Raw genomic sequence first — 17,500 nt, 5'->3', positions numbered from 1 at the left:
CACGGCTGTAGACTATTTGGGCCAGTGAGCTCTGGACAGACAGACACGGCTGTAGACTATTTGGGCCAGTGAGCTCTGGACAGACAGACACGGCTGTAGGCTATTTGGGCCAGTGAGCTCTGGACAGACAGACACAGCTGTAGACTATTTGGGCCAGTGAGTTCTGGACAGACAGACACGGCTGTAGGCTATTTGGGCCAGTGAGCTCTGGACAGACAGACACGGCTGTAGGCTATTTGGGCCAGTGAGCTCAAATGGGCCAGTGAGCTCTGGACAGACAGACACGGCTGTAGGCTATTTGCCCAAAGAATAAGAAGTAATCAGGTAGGCCTATTTCATGACGTTTCAGAGCATGACATCGTTTCCCCCCCGTTCATGCTGAGTGGTTATCGAAAGGGAGAGAGCTGGAAATGTTTTTCAAATAGGCCACGTTGGGGGAACTATTGTCACTCTCAATGGATGGAAAAAAACACTTTGTTTACTTGCTGTTTGAGGCGATGAAAACATGACTTTGAGAAGTTCCACAGTGATGAGTTAAGACAATCAGAAATACTATCAGATCCCCAAATGGGCACATTTATAGGTCTCCATTTGCACACAGGCCTGGTAGACCAGTCCCCGACACAGGTAGACCAGTCCCCGACACAGGTAGACCAGTCCCCGACACAGGTAGACCAGTCCCCGACACAGGTAGACCAGTCCCCGACACAGGTAGACCAGTCCCCGACACAGGTAGACCAGTCCCCGACACAGGTAGACCAGTCCCCTACACAGGTAGACCAGTCCCCTACACAGGTAGACCAGTCCCCTACACAGGTAGACCAGTCCCCTACACAGGTAGACCAGTCCTACTTCTATATGCGGAATCAGGTGTGTGTCCTTACTCAAGATTGACAGGAGCGCTCCAAACAAAAAGACAATGAATAAATGGAATGAAATAAACCGAAACTATTTCCTCACAAGCGTAGCATAGGTTGTTCGCTGTGTAAACAACGTGTCCACTCCTACAAAGACAACGGTAAGACTGGAATAATAATATACTGAATGAATTAACATAAATTACCATAACCAAACAAACATTGTAGACTAGAAATGATGGTAACAGTAAATTTACTTCTGGTGATATTGATGTGTCATCCCCGCGGCCTCCACAATGGTTTAGTCCACTGAGACAGGCCTCCACAATGGATTAGTCCACTGAGACAGACCTCTACAATGGATTAGTCCACTGAGACAAGCCTCCACAATGGATTAGTCCACTGAGACAGGCCTCTATAATGGATTATTCCACTGAGACAGGCCTCTATAATGGATTATTCCACTGAGACAGGCCTCTATAATGGATTATTCCACTGAGACAGGCCTCCACAATGGTTTAGTCCACTGAGACAGGCCTCCACAATGGTTTAGTCCACTGAGACAGGCCTCCACAATGGTTTAGTCCACTGAGACAGGCCTCTATAATGGATTAGTCCACTGAGACAGGCCTCCACAATGGATTAGTTTACCGAGACAGGCCTCCACAATGGATTAGTTCACTGAGACAGGCCTCCACAATGGATTAGTCCACTGAGACAAGCCTCCACAATGGTTTAGTCCACTGAGACAGGCCTCCACAATGGATTAGTCCACTGAGACAGGCCTCCACAATGGTTTAGTCCACTGAGACAGGCCTCTACAATGGATTAGTCTCCTGTCTCCTGACCCCTCCTGTCTCAGCCTCCAGTATTTATGCTGCAGTAGTTTATGTGTCGGGGGGCTAGGGTCAGTTTGTTATATCTGGAGTACTTCTCCTGTCCTATTCGGTGTCCTGTGTGAATCTAAGTGTGCGTTCTCTAATTCTCTCCTTCTCTCTCTCTCTCTCTCGGAGGACCTGAGCCCTAGGACCATGCCCCAGGACTACCTGACATGATGACTCCTTGCTGTCCCCAGTCCACCTGACTGTGCTGCTGCTCCAGTTTCAACTGTTCTGCCTTATTATTATTCGACCATGCTGGTCATTTATGAACATTTGAACATCTTGACCATGTTTTGTTATAATCTCCACCCGGCACAGCCAGAAGAGGACTGGCCACCCCACATAGCCTGGTTCCTCTCTAGGTTTCTTCCTAGGTTTTGGCCTTTCTAGGGAGTTTTTCCTAGCCACCGTGCTTCTACACCTGCATTGCTTGCTGTTTGGGGTTTTAGGCTGGGTTTCTGTACAGCACTTTGAGACATCAGCTGATGTACGAAGGGCTATATAAATAAATTTGATTTGATTTGATTAGTCCACTGAGACAGGCCTCTACAATGGATAAGTTCACTGAGACAAACCTCTACAATGGATTAATCCACTCAGACAGGCCTCTATAATGGATTAGTCCACTGAGACAGGCCTCTACAATGGATTAATCCACTCAGACAGGCCTCTACAATGGATTAGTCCACTGAGACAGGCCTCTACAATGGATTAATCCACTCAGACAGGCCTCTACAATGGATTAGTCCACTGAGACAGGCCTCTACAATGGATTAATCCACTCAGACAGGCCTCTATAATGGATTAATCCACTCAGACAGGCGTGAATCAGACAGGCGTGAATCAGACTGGCGTGAATCAGACTGGCGTGAATCAGACTGGCGTGAATCAGACTGGCGTGAATCAGACTGGCGTGAATCAGACTGGCGTGAATCAGACTGGCGTGAATCAGACTGGCGTGAATCAGACTGGCGTGAATCAGACTGGCGTGAATCAGACTGGCGTGAATCAGACTGGCGTGAATCAGACTGGCGTGAATCAGACTGGCGTGAATCAGACTGGCGTGAATCAGTCTCCTGTACCATCGTTGTTGTTGTATACATTAACCACTGCTCGACTAAAACAATCTCACCAAACAAAATCGACCAGTCGACTAAATGGGGTCGGCTCTACTTGCCCTAATAAAACATCTCCCTTACCTTGCTGAAAACGATGGACATGAGAAAGAGGTCTAGCAGCAGGGTCTCTGATAGGTTGCGGTAGTCGAAGGTGAAGAAGAGGACGGTGAAGAGTACTGTGATGTACTGGTAGGTGGGGCTGCTGTAGGAGGAACGAAGCAGCTTCAGACCTGCCACTGTTATCATCAACGCTCCAACCCTGTAAAGGAGGGGAGGGAAATGGAGAGAGGGAAAGAGAGAAATGGAGAGAGGGAAAGAGAAATGGAGAGAGGGAAAGAGAGAGGGGAATGGAGAGAGGGAAAGAGAGAAATGGAGAGAGGGAAAGAGAGAGGGAAATGGAGAGAGGGAAAGAGAGGGGAAAGAGAGAGGGAAAGAGAAATGGAGAAAGGGAAAGAGAAATGGAGAGAGGGAAAGAGAGGGAAATGGAGAGAGGGAAAAGAGAGAGAAATGGAGAGAGGAAAAGAGAAATGGAGAGAGGGAAAGAGAGAGGGGAATGAAGAGAGGGAAAGAGAGAAATGGAGAGAGGGAAAGAGAGAGGGGAATGGAGAGAGGGAAAGAGAGAGGGAAATGGAGAGGGGAAAGAGAAATGGAGAGGGGAAAGAGAAATGGAGAAAGGGAAAGAGAAATGGAGAGAGGGAAAGAGAGGGAAATGGAGAGAGGGAAAGAGAAATGGAGAGAGGGAAAGAGAGGGAAATGGAGAGAGGGAAAGAGAGAAATGGAGAGAGGGAAAGAGGGAAATGGAGAGAGGGAAAGAGGGAAATGGAGAGAGGGAAAGAGAGGGAAATGGAGAGAGGGAAAGAGAGGGAAATGGAGAGAGGGAAAGAGAGGGAAATGGAGAGAGGGAAAGAGAAATGGAGAGAGGGAAAGAGAAATGGAGAGAGGGAAAAGAGAGAGAAATGGAGAGAGGGAAAAGAGAGAGAAATGGAGAGAGGGAAAAGAGAGAGAAATGGAGAGAGGGAAAAGAGAGAGAAATGGAGAGAGGGAAAAGAGAGAGAAATGGAGAGAGGGAAAAGAGAGAGAAATGGAGAGAGGGAAGAGAGAGGGAAATGGAGAGAGGGAAAAGAGGGAGAAATGGAGAGAGGGAAGAGAGAGATAAGAAGAGGGGACTTTATGACTGCATGTTTAACGACCCAGCTGGCAAGTCACTAAAACCAGTATAGGTTAGCATTTGAGATAAAGCCAAGCAGAGAACTCACTCCGTGTCCAGTTTCCTGGGACTGGCCAGATCCCTGACGCTGCCACTCAGCACGTTGAGGATGACCAGGGGATACAGAATATTCTTCTCTAAGAACAGCAGCCACACATGGAGTTTCTCAAACCACATCACATGGGCCGCGCCTACAATACAAAACAAACAAACAAACAAACAAAGGGTTCGGTCAGTCAGTTAGCAACGTGGCTACGTTGTGAATATAACCTATTACACATGGGACCAGTTTCCCGGAGACGGAGACTCATCCTACTCCTGGAAGAAAAAGCACTTTGAATTGGAACCCCCTTGAACATAGTTCTGGATCAGGATAATATGCAGGTCTGTTAAAATGGCCCCTAAAAGGTTAACTGACAGCAGGAAAGACAGTCGGGTATGTGGGGGGCGTGGGGTATTTAAGGTGGTGGGGTATTCAGGGAGGTGGGGTATTCAGGGGGCGTGGGGTATTCAGGGGGCGTGGGGTATTCAGGGGGCGTGGGGTATTCAGGGGGGTGGGGTATTCAGGGGGGTGGGGTATTCAGGGGGGTGGGGTATTCAGGGGGGTGGGGTATTCAGGGGGGTGGGGTATTCAGGGAGGTGGGGTATTCAGGGTGGTGGGGTATTCAGGGAGGTGGGGTATTCAGGGTGGTGGGGTATTCAGGGTGGTGGGGTATTCAGGGTGGTGGGGTATTCAGGGTGGTGGGGTATTCAGGGAGGTGGGGTATTCAGGGTGGTGGGGTATTCAGGGTGGTGGGGTATTCAGGGTGGTGGGGTATTCAGGGTGGTGGGGTATTCAGGGTGGTGGGGTATTCAGGGAGTCTTACCTCTGACCTCAAACTGGTAATACTCCCTGGTCTTGAGCAGTGGGTGTGAGAAGCAGTACCAGGGTAGCTGCTTGCGGACCTGAGGCAGCAGGTAATGTGTCAGCAGGCCCACCGCTCCCAGTAGAGAATACAGCACGTAGCTCAGGAACGGCTGTGGTGGTCAACAGAGAGGCGAGAGAGAGAGAAGAGAGAGAGAGAGGGGAGAGAGAAGAGAGGGGAGAGAGAGAAGAGGGGAGAGAGAAGAGAGGGGAGAGAGAAGAGAGGGGAGAGAGAGAAGAGGGGAGAGAGAAGCAAGACAGATGGTGGGACAGGGAGGGAGAGGGGGGAGAGGAGGAGAGAAGAGAGGAAGAGAGGGGGAGAGAAGAGAGAGAGGGGGAGAGAAGAGAGAGAGGGGGAGAGAAGAGAGAGAGGGGGAGAGAAGAGAGAGAGGGGGAGAGAAGAGAGAGAGGGGGAGAGAAGAGAGAGATGGGGAGAAGAGAGAGAGGGGGAGAAGAGGGGGAGAAGAGAGAGAGGGGGAGAAGAGGGGGAGAAGAGAGAGAGGGGGAGAAGAGAGAGAGGGGGAGAAGAGAGAGAGGGGGAGAAGAGAGAGAGGGGGAGAAGAGAGAGAGGGGGAGAAGAGAGAGGGGGAGAAGAGAGAGGGGGAGAAGAGAGAGGGGGAGAAGAGAGAGGGGAGAGAAGAGGGGGTGAGTGAGAGAAAGAGGAGAGAGAGAGAGAGAAAGAGGAGAGAGATGAGTGAGAGAGAGAGAGAGAGAGAGAGAGAGAGAAGAGGGGGTGAGTAGATGAGAGAGACAGATGGTGGGACAGGGAGAGAGAGATGAGTTAAATATGTTATACATGGTGATAGAACAAAAATTCTACTTTGTCAAATTTTCTTATCAGGCATTTTGCTTCCAACTCAACTGCCTGACACACACACCCAAAGAGGTTGGAAACCAGGTACATCACAACGTCACCAAAGCAGTTTAGTGCCCTGCTCAAGGGCACAACGGCAAGAGATTAACGACGCAGAGCTCTACTGTACCTGCAGAACGATGAACATGGTGCTGACGTGGATGGCAAAGTAGAGGACGGCGATGACAACGCAGACGATCAGGTCGGAATGGAGACGCTCACTCTGGGGGACAGACAGGAGGACAGACAGGTTAGGAGGAGAGGACAGACAGGACAGTTAGGTTAGGAGGAGAGGACAGACAGGAGGACAGTTAGGTTAGGAGGAGGGGACGGCGATGACAACGCAGACGATCAGGTCGGAATGGAGACGCTCACTCTGGGGGACAGACAGGAGGACAGACAGGTTAGGAGGAGAGGACAGACAGGACAGACAGGTTAGGAGGAGAGGACAGACAGGAGGACAGTTAGGTTAGGAGGAGAGGACAGACAGGAGGACAGTTAGGTTAGGAGGAGAGGACGGCGATGACAACGCAGACGATCAGGTCGGAATGGAGACGCTCACTCTGGGGGACAGACAGGAAGACAGACAGGTTAGGAGGAGAGGACAGACAGGAGGACAGTTAGGTTAGGAGGAGGGGACAGACAGGAGGACAGTTAGGTTAGGAGGAGAGGACAGACAGGAGGACAGTTAGGTTAGGAGGAGAGGACAGACAGGAGGACAGTTGGGTTAGGAGGAGGGGACAGACAGGAGGACAGTTGGGTTAGGAGGAGGGGACAGACAGGAGGACAGTTGGGTTAGGAGGAGAGGACAGACAGGAGGACAGTTGGGTTAGGAGGAGAGGACAGACAGGAGGACAGTTGGGTTAGGAGGAGGGGACAGACAGGAGGACAGTTGGGTTAGGAGGAGGGGACAGACAGGAGGACAGTTGGGTTAGGAGGAGGGGACAGACAGGAGGACAGTTGGGTTAGGAGGAGAGGACAGACAGGAGGACAGTTAGGTTAGGAGGAGAGGACAGACAGGAGGACAGACAGGATGACAGTTAGGTTAGGAGGAGAGGACAGACAGGAGGACAGACAGGAGGACAGACAGGAGGACAGACAGGAGGACAGTTGGGTTAGGAGGAGAGGACAGACAGGAGGACAGACATGATGACAGTTAGGTTAGGAGGAGAGGACAGACAGGAGGACAGACAGGAGGACAGACAGGAGGACAGACAGGAGGACAGTTAGGTTAGGAGGAGAGGACAGACAGGAGGACAGACAGGAGGACAGACAGGAGGACAGACAGGAGGACAGTTAGGTTAGGAGGAGAGGACAGACAGGAGGACAGACAGGATGACAGTTAGGTTAGGAGGAGAGGACAGACAGGAGGACAGACAGGAGGACAGACAGGAAGACAGTTGGGTTAGGAGGAGAGGACAGACAGGAGGACAGACAGGATGACAGTTAGGTTAGGAGGAGAGGACAGACAGGAGGACAGACAGGAGGACAGACAGGAGGACAGACAGGAGGACAGTTAGGTTAGGAGGAGAGGACAGACAGGAGGACAGACAGGAGGACAGACAGGAGGACAGACAGGAGGACAGTTAGGTTAGGAGGAGAGGACAGACAGGAGGACAGACAGGAGGACAGTTGGGTTAGGAGGAGAGGACAGACAGACAACCATGGGCTGTGAGCCAACACTAACAGATCTGAGACCAGAACCAGAGGGTTAGGAGGAGAAGACAGACAGACAACCATGGGCTGTGAGCCAACACTAACAGATCTGAGACCAGAACCAGAGGGTTAGGAGGAGAAGACAGACAGACAACCATGGGCTGTGAGCCAACACTAACAGATCTGAGACCAGAACCAGAGGGTTAGGAGGAGAAGACAGACAGACAACCATGGGCTGTGAGCCAACACTAACAGATCTGAGACCAGAACCAGAGGGTTAGGAGGAGAAGACAGACAGACAACCATGGGCTGTGAGCCAACACTAACAGATCTGAGACCAGAACCAGAGGGTTAGGAGGAGAGGACAGACAGACAACCATGGGCTGTGAGCCAACACTAACAGATCTGAGACCAGAACCAGAGGGTTAGGAGGAGAAGACAGACAGACAACCATGGGCTGTGAGCCAACACTAACAGATCTGAGACCAGAACCAGAGGGTTAGGAGGAGAGGACAGACAGACAACCATGGGCTGTGAGCCAACACTAACAGATCTGAGACCAGAACCAGAGGGTTAGGAGGAGAGGACAGACAGACAACCATGGGCTGTGAGCCAACACTAACAGATCTGAGACCAGAACCAGAGGGTTAGGAGGAGAGGACAGACAGACAACCATGGGCTGTGAGCCAACACTAACAGATCTGAGACCAGAACCAGAGGGTTAGGAGGAGAGGACAGACAGACAACCATGGGCTGTGAGCCAACACTAACAGATCTGAGACCAGAACCAGAGGGTTAGGAGGAGAAGACAGACAGACAACCATGGGCTGTGAGCCAACACTAACAGATCTGAGACCAGAACCAGAGGGTTAGGAGGAGAGGACAGACAGACAACCATGGGCTGTGAGCCAACACTAACAGATCTGAGACCAGAACCAGAGGGTTAGGAGGAGAGGACAGACAGACAACCATGGGCTGTGAGCCAACACTAACAGATCTGAGACCAGAACCAGAGGGTATATCTGCATTACATTCTTCTGAAGTAGAATTGTGATTTTTAATTATCATCAGAACAGTTTTGGAATTACACATCCTTGGTCAACGGCCTAGAGACATTACAGGAGGGTTAGGAGACAGAGAGGAGGGTCAACGGCCTAGAGACATTACAGGAGGGTTAGGAGACAGAGAGGAGGGTTAGGAGACAGAGAGGGCGGCCTACGGCCTAGAGACATTACAGGAGGGTTAGGAGACAGAGAGGGCGGCCTACGGCCTAGAGACATTACAGGAGGGTTAGGAGACAGAGAGGGCGGCCTACGGCCTAGAGACATTACAGGAGGGTTAGGAGACAGAGAGGGCGGCCTACGGCCTAGAGACATTACAGGAGGGTTAGGAGACAGAGAGGGCGGCCTACGGCCTAGAGACATTACAGGAGGGTTAGGAGACAGAGAGGGCGGCCTACGGCCTAGAGACATTACAGGAGGGTTAGGAGACAGAGAGGAGGGTCAACGGCCTAGAGACATTACAGGAGGGTTAGGAGACAGAGAGGAGGGTCAACGGCCTAGAGACATTACAGGAGGGTTAGGAGACAGAGAGGAGGGTCAACGGCCTAGAGACATTACAGGAGGGTTAGGAGACAGAGAGGAGGGTCAACGGCCTAGAGACATTACAGGAGGGTTAGGAGACAGAGAGGAGGGCCTACGGCCTAGAGACATTACAGGAGGGTTAGGAGACAGAGAGGAGGGCCTACGGCCTAGAGACATTACAGGAGGGTTAGGAGACAGAGAGGAGGGTCAACGGCCTAGAGACATTACAGGAGGGTTAGGAGACAGAGAGGAGGGCCTACGGCCTAGAGACATTACAGGAGGGTTAGGAGACAGAGAGGAGGGTCAACGGCCTAGAGACAGAGAGGGAGGGTTAGGAGACAGAGAGGAGGGCCTACGGCCTAGAGACAGAGAGGGAGGGTTAGGAGACAGAGAGGAGGGCCTACGGCCTAGAGACAGAGAGGGAGGGTTAGGAGACAGAGAGGAGGGCCTACGGCCTAGAGACATTACAGGAGGGTTAGGAGACAGAGAGGAGGGCCTACGGCCTAGAGACATTACAGGAGGGTTAGGAGACAGAGAGGGCGGCCTACGGCCTAGAGACATTACAGGAGGGTTAGGAGACAGAGAGGAGGGCCTACGGCCTAGAGACATTACAGGAGGGTTAGGAGACAGAGAGGAGGGCCTACGGCCTAGAGACATTACAGGAGGGTTAGGAGACAGAGAGGAGGGCCTACGGCCTAGAGACATTACAGGAGGGTTAGGAGACAGAGAGGAGGGCCTACGGCCTAGAGACATTACAGGAGGGTTAGGAGACAGAGAGGAGGGTCAACGGCCTAGAGACAGAGAGGGAGGGTTAGGAGACAGAGAGGAGGGCCTACGGCCTAGAGACAGAGAGGGAGGGTTAGGAGACAGAGAGGAGGGCCTACGGCCTAGAGACATTACAGGAGGGTTAGGAGACAGAGAGGAGGGCCTACGGCCTAGAGACATTACAGGAGGGTTAGGAGACAGAGAGGAGGGCCTACGGCCTAGAGACATTACAGGAGGGTTAGGAGACAGAGAGGGCGGCCTACGGCCTAGAGACATTACAGGAGGGTTAGGAGACAGAGAGGAGGGCCTACGGCCTAGAGACATTACAGGAGGGTTAGGAGACAGAGAGGAGGGCCTACGGCCTAGAGACATTACAGGAGGGTTAGGAGACAGAGAGGAGGGCCTACGGCCTAGAGACATTACAGGAGGGTTAGGAGACAGAGAGGAGGGCCTACGGCCTAGAGACATTACAGGAGGGTTAGGAGACAGAGAGGAGGGCCTACGGCCTAGAGACATTACAGGAGGGTTAGGAGACAGAGAGGAGGGCCTACGGCCTAGAGACAGAGAGGGAGGGTTAGGAGACAGAGAGGAGGGCCTACGGCCTAGAGACATTACAGGAGGGTTAGGAGACAGAGAGGAGGGTCAACGGCCTAGAGACATTACAGGAGGGTTAGGAGACAGAGAGGAGGGTCAACGGCCTAGAGACAGAGAGGGAGGGTTAGGAGACAGAGAGGAGGGCCTACGGCCTAGAGACATTACAGGAGGGTTAGGAGACAGAGAGGAGGGTCAACGGCCTAGAGACAGAGAGGGAGGGTTAGGAGACAGAGAGGAGGGCCTATGGCCTAGAGACATTACAGGAGGGTTAGGAGACAGAGAGGAGGGTCAACGGCCTAGAGACAGAGAGGGAGGGTTAGGAGACAGAGAGGAGGGCCTACGGCCTAGAGACATTACAGGAGGGTTAGGAGACAGAGAGGAGGATCAACGGCCTAGAGACAGAGAGGGAGGGTTAGGAGACAGAGAGGAGGGCCTACGGCCTAGAGACATTACAGGAGGGTTAGGAGACAGAGAGGAGGGTCAACGGCCTAGAGACATTACAGGAGGGTTAGGAGACAGAGAGGAGGGCCTACGGCCTAGAGACATTACAGGAGGGTTAGGAGACAGAGAGGAGGGCCTACGGCCTAGAGACATTACAGGAGGGTTAGGAGACAGAGAGGAGGGCCTACGGCCTAGAGACATTACAGGAGGGTTAGGAGACAGAGAGGAGGGCCTACGGCCTAGAGACATTACAGGAGGGTTAGGAGACAGAGAGGGCGGCCTACGGCCTAGAGACATTACAGGAGGGTTAGGAGACAGAGAGGGAGAGGGTAGGAAACAGAGAGAGAGGGGTAGGAGACAGAGAGAGAGGGGTAGGAGACAGAGAGGGAGGGGTAGGAGACAGAGAGGGAGGGGTAGGAGACAGAGAGGGAGGGGTAGGAGACAGAGAGGGAGGGGTAGGAGACAGAGAGGGAGGGGTAGGAGACAGAGAGGAGGGCCTACGGCCTAGAGACATTACAGGAGGGTTAGGAGACAGAGAGGAGGGCCTACGGCCTAGAGACATTACAGGAGGGTTAGGAGACAGAGAGGGAGAGGGTAGGAAACAGAGAGAGAGGGGTAGGAGACAGAGAGAGAGGGGTAGGAGACAGAGAGGGAGGGGTAGGAGACAGAGAGGGAGGGGTAGGAGACAGAGAGGGAGGGGTAGGAGACAGAGAGGGAGGGGTAGGAGACAGAGAGGGAGGGGTAGGAGACAGAGAGGGAGGGGTAGGAGACAGAGAGGGAGGGGTAGGAGACAGAGAGGGAGGGGTAGGAGACAGAGAGGGAGGGGTAGGAGACAGAAGGGGGGGGGGTAGGAGACAGAGAGGAGGGCCTACGGCCTAGAGACATTACAGGAGGGTTAGGAGACAGAGAGGAGGGCCTACGGCCTAGAGACATTACAGGAGGGTTAGGAGACAGAGAGGGCGGCCTACGGCCTAGAGACATTACAGGAGGGTTAGGAGACAGAGAGGGCGGCCTACGGCCTAGAGACATTACAGGAGGGTTAGGAGACAGAGAGGGAGAGGGTAGGAAACAGAGAGAGAGGGGTAGGAGACAGAGAGAGAGGGGTAGGAGACAGAGAGGGAGGGGTAGGAGACAGAGAGGGAGGGGTAGGAGACAGAGAGGGAGGGGTAGGAGACAGAGAGGGAGGGGTAGGAGACAGAGAGGGAGGGGTAGGAGACAGAGAGGGAGGGGTAGGAGACAGAGAGGGAGGGGTAGGAGACAGAGAGGGAGGGGTAGGAGACAGAGAGGGAGGGGTAGGAGACAGAAGGGGGGGGGGTGGATTTACAAAGACTCGATAATGAAGCCTGATTAGAACCAGTCAATATTACAACAACCACTAACTACAGAACACTTCAGGATGAGGACTCTGCACCTCAGACAACTAACTAACTAACTCACCACAGAACCCCTGAGTTTCTCAGGTAAAGGATCCTGGACCTCAGACAACTAACTAACTAACTAACTAATTACTCACCACAGAACCCCTGAGTTTCTCAGGATGAGGACTCTGCACCTCAGACAACTAACTAACTAACTACTCACCACAGAACCCCTGAGTTTCTCAGGATGAGGACTCTGCACCTCAGACAACTAACTAACTAACTAACTAACTAACTACTCACCACAGAACCCCTGAGTTTCTCAGGATGAGGACTCTGCACCTCAGACAACTAACTAACTAACTACTCACCACAGAACCCCTGAGTTTCTCAGGATGAGGACTCTGCACCTCAGACAACTAACTAACTAACTACTCACCACAGAACCCCTGAGTTTCTCAGGTAAAGGATCCTGGACCTCAGACAACTAACTAACTAACTCACCACAGAACCCCTGAGTTTCTCAGGTAAAGGATCCTGGACCTCAGACAACTAACTAACTAACTCACCACAGAACCCCTGAGTTTCTCTGGTAAAGGATCCTGGACCTCAGACAACTAAGTAACTAACCAACCAACTAACTACTCACCACAGAACCCCTGAGTTTCTCAGGTAAAGGATCCTGGACCTCAGACAACTAACTAACTAACTAACTACTCACCACAGAACCCCTGAGTTTCTCTGGTAAAGGATCCTGGACCTCAGACAACTAACTAACTAACTCACCACAGAACCCCTGAGTTTCTCTGGTAAAGGATCCTGGACCTCAGACAACTAACTAACTAACTCACCACAGAACCCCTGAGTTTCTCTGGTAAAGGATCCTGGACCTCAGACAACTAACTAACTAACTAACTAACTACTCACCACAGAACCACTGAGTTTCTCTGGTAAAGGATCCTGGACCACAGACAACCAACTAACTAACTTACTCACCACAGAACCCCTGAGTTTCTCAGGTAAAGGATCCTGGACCTCAGACAACTAACTAACTAACTACTCACCACAGAACCCCTGAGTTTCTCAGGTAAAGGATCCTGGACCTCAGACAACCAACTAACTAACTAACTAACTACTCACCACAGAACCCCTGAGTTTCTCAGGTAAAGGATCCTGGACCTCAGACAACTAACTAACTACTCACCACAGAACCCCTGAGTTTCTCTGGTAAAGGATCCTGGACCTCAGACAACTAACTAACTAACTACTCACCACAGAACCCCTGAGTTTCTCTGGTAAAGGATCCTGGACCTCAGACAACTAACTAACTAACTAACTACTCACCACAGAACCACTGAGTTTCTCTGGTAAAGGATCCTGGACCACAGACAACCAACTAACTAACTAACTAACTACTCACCACAGAACCCCTGAGTTTCTCAGGTAAAGGATCCTGGACCTCAGACAACTAACTAACTAACTACTCACCACAGAACCCCTGAGTTTCTCTGGTAAAGGATCCTGGACCTCAGACAACTAACTAACTAACTACTCACCACAGAACCCCTGAGTTTCTCAGGTAAAGGATCCTGGACCTCAGACAACTAACTAACTAACTACTCACCACAGAACCCCTGAGTTTCTCAGGTAAAGGATCCTGGACCTCAGACAACTAACTAACTAACTACTCACCACAGAACCCCTGAGTTTCTCAGGTAAAGGATCCTGGACCTCAGACAACTAACTAACTAACTCACCACAGAACCCCTGAGTTTCTCTGGTAAAGGATCCTGGACCTCAGACAACTAACTAACTAACTAACTACTCACCACAGAACCCCTGAGTTTCTCTGGTAAAGGATCCTGGACCTCAGACAACTAACTAACTAACTAACTACTCACCACAGAACCCCTGAGTTTCTCTGGTAAAGGATCCTGGACCTCAGACAACTAACTAACTAACTACTCACCACAGAACCCCTGAGTTTCTCAGGTAAAGGATCCTGGACCTCAGACAACTAACTAACTAACTAACTACTCACCACAGAACCCCTGAGTTTCTCAGGTAAAGGATCCTGGACCTCAGACAACTAACTAACTAACTAACTAACTCACCACAGAACCCCTGAGTTTCTCAGGTAAAGGATCCTGGACCTCAGACAACTAACTAACTAACTCACCACAGAACCCCTGAGTTTCTCTGGTAAAGGATCCTGGACCTCAGACAACTAACTAACTAACTACTCACCACAGAACCCCTGGGTTTCTCAGGTAAAGGATCCTGGACCTCAGACAACTAACTAACTAACTCACCACAGAACCCCTGAGTTTCTCAGGTAAAGGGTCCTGGACCTCAGACAACTAACTAACTAACTAACTAACTACTCACCACAGAACCCCTGAGTTTCTCATGTAAAGGATCCTGGACCTCAGACAACTAACTAACTAACTCACCACAGAACCCCTGAGTTTCTCTGGTAAAGGATCCTGGACCTCAGACAACTAACTAACTAACTAACTAACTCACCACAGAACCCCTGAGTTTCTCTGGTAAAGGATCCTGGACCTCAGACAACTAACTAACTAACTACTCACCACAGAACCCCTGAGTTTCTCTGGTAAAGGATCCTGGACCTCAGACAACTAACTAACTAACTACTCACCACAGAACCCCTGAGTTTCTCTGGTAAAGGATCCTGGACCTCAGACAACTAACTAACTAACTCACCACAGAACCCCTGAGTTTCTCAGGTAAAGGATCCTGGACCTCAGACAACTAACTAACTAACTAACTAACTAACTACTCACCACAGAACCCCTGAGTTTCTCAGGTAAAGGATCCTGGACCTCAGACAACTAACTAACTAAATAACTACTCACCACAGAACCCCTGAGTTTCTCTGGTAAAGGATCCTGGACCTCAGACAGGGGGTCTTCTGAGTTCTTTTCTTTCATGTTGGGCAGAAGCTTGGAATGCACCAAGGAACTATGGAAAAGGGGACAAGGCAACGAGGTCAGTGGAAACACAGTCCAGACCACTGGTTAAAACCAATATAGTCCAGGGAGTAGTATGTCAAAGGTCAAAGGTCATCAAGTCCCAGAGAATAGTGGAGTTGTTGCATGTAGAAATATGTGTTGTCAGATAGAAGGGGAGGTCCTGGAGGATAGACTCACATCAGGACAGAGGGGTCACTGCTCTGCCGGCTCAGATGGTAGGAGACAGCCACCAGGATACCGCAGAACAATGAGAACAACACAGGGATGTGCTGAGGTTCCCAGGTCTCCTGTTAGATAGAGGAACATACAGGGGTTAGAACCGCAGAACAACACAGGGATGTGCTGAGGTTCCCAGGTCTCCTGTTAGATAGAGGAACATACAGGGGTTAGAACAACACAGGGATGAGAGGATGGTTCCCAGGTCTCCTGTTAGATAGAGGGACATAGAGGGGTTAGAACTGCAGAACAACACAGGGATGAGGATGGTTCCCAGGTCTCTTGTTAGATAGAGGGACAGAGGGGTTAGAACAACACAGGGATGAGGATGGTTCCCAGGTCTCCTGTTAGATAGAGGGGTTAGAACCGCAGAACAACACAGGGATGAGGATGGTTCTGACCTTTAGGGCCCCGTAACAGAGGCCGTAGAGCAGGGCCACGGTGACCGCGCTTCGCAGGACACTGTAGAGCGATGACAGAAGGCTGGTGGAGGCTGTGTGGGGGAAGCAGGTGGAGAAGAAGAGGTCAGCAACACATCACAATAGTGGTTTGGACATTTGGTGCAACAAAAACCATCTCTCCCTCTCTCTCCCACCCAACCCTCTCTCCCCCCCTCCCCCTCCCTCTCTTCCAACCCTCACTCCCCCTCTCCCTCTCCCTCTCTTCCAACCCTCACTCCCCCCCTCCCTCCCCCCCCTCCCTCTCTTCCAACCCTCACTCCCCCTCTCCCTCCCTTCTCTCTCCCTCCCTCCCACCCTCGCTCCCTCCCCCTCTCTTCCAACCCTCACTCCCCCTCTCTCCCTCCCTCCCTCCCTCTCCCCCTCTCTTCCAACCCTCACTCCCTCCCTGCCCCCCCTCCACCCTCCCTCCCTCCCTCTGTGTGTGTGTGTGTGTGTGTGTGTCACGTCAGAATGTTTAAAACAACGTGTTTTAAGTTTCCCACAACTTACAAAAAAGAGACAGCAGCGAGCATCTAGATTGTAATGTGTAACTGTCTACATGTAATGAATTTATATCAATTCATTCACCCCCCCCCTCTCCTCTCTCCCCCCCCCCCCCTCTCCTCCCTCTCCCTCCTCCCCTCCCCTCTCTCCCTCCCCCCTCTCCTCCCTCTCCCTCCTCCCCTCCCCTCTCTCCCTCCCCCCTCCCCTCTCCAGACCTTAGCAGTGAGACAGCAGCGAGCATCTAGATTGTAATGTGTAACTGTCTACATGTAATGAATTTATATCAATTAATTCACTGACCGTTCCCCCCGAACACGTGGATATCCAACTGCTCAAAGAGGTACATGACGAAGGTGTTGACCTGGGGCAGGAGCCCCACGAAGAACACGACAGGAAAGCACAGCGTGAACACTACAGAGGAACGAACGGGGGGAAGAAAAAAAAACAGGAACAGAATTGACTAAAAACCTCCCTGTGTCAAAGTAGCCAAAATATTCAGCAACAACAAAAAATATCTAAAAATGTGTCATACAGGTGGTTCATGATTATGGAAAGATCAGATTGGCCCCTTTATCCAAACAATTCAACATGTTCGTGTACTGTAGTCTCACCGATGACGAGGTCCCTGGCAGAGGACAGAACCAGGGAGCTGGTGACGGCGACACCGTACAAGGTGAACCGGGCTGAACCGGTTCTGTCACTGACGTAGTCCAACATCCAGATCAACACGCAGCACAGACAGAAGTAGATGGGTCGGCTGTAGGCGATGATACGATTATGGCCCTGAGACACAGGACACAGAGGCAGTGGTAGAGTCGGGTCCCCCACGAGACCGTCTTTTGATATTTAAAGTAGAAATTGTGCACGAAAATATGAAATGTGAAAAGCCTGTTATATTAAATTTTAAAAAAGTTCCTTTTTAATATAGACCACCATGTAGAATTCCATAAATCTGATCCACAAATCTGATCCATAAATCTGATCCATAAATCTGATCCATAAATCTGATCCACAAATCTGATCCATAAATCTGATCCATAAATCTGATCCATAAATCTGATCCGCAAATCTGATCCATAAATCTGATCCATAAATCTGATCCATAAATCTGATCCATAAATCTGATC

General features: G+C 51.1%; 1 protein-coding gene across 1 annotated transcript in view; it reads right to left on the bottom strand.

Annotated features, from left to right (window-relative positions):
• pcnx1 (pecanex 1) overlaps positions 1–17,500 on the bottom strand; it is an 88,955-nt gene that overhangs the window by 27,232 nt on the left and 44,223 nt on the right. The window contains 9 exon segments of the mRNA XM_090211679.1: positions 2,938–3,115; positions 4,113–4,254; positions 4,930–5,080; positions 5,951–6,043; positions 15,097–15,202; positions 15,391–15,500; positions 15,831–15,922; positions 16,674–16,784; positions 16,985–17,156. Of these exon segments, the coding sequence (XP_090067805.1) occupies positions 2,938–3,115; positions 4,113–4,254; positions 4,930–5,080; positions 5,951–6,043; positions 15,097–15,202; positions 15,391–15,500; positions 15,831–15,922; positions 16,674–16,784; positions 16,985–17,156 (1,155 nt within the window).

The sequence above is a fragment of the Oncorhynchus mykiss genome, chromosome 19 (genome assembly GCF_057628025.1).
Source record: "Oncorhynchus mykiss isolate SJ-2025 chromosome 19, ASM5762802v1, whole genome shotgun sequence".
In the NCBI taxonomy this organism is placed as follows: domain Eukaryota; kingdom Metazoa; phylum Chordata; class Actinopteri; order Salmoniformes; family Salmonidae; genus Oncorhynchus; species Oncorhynchus mykiss.
The sequence above is the reverse complement of the archived record's forward strand: the minus strand, read 5'-3'. Positions and strand labels throughout refer to the sequence as shown.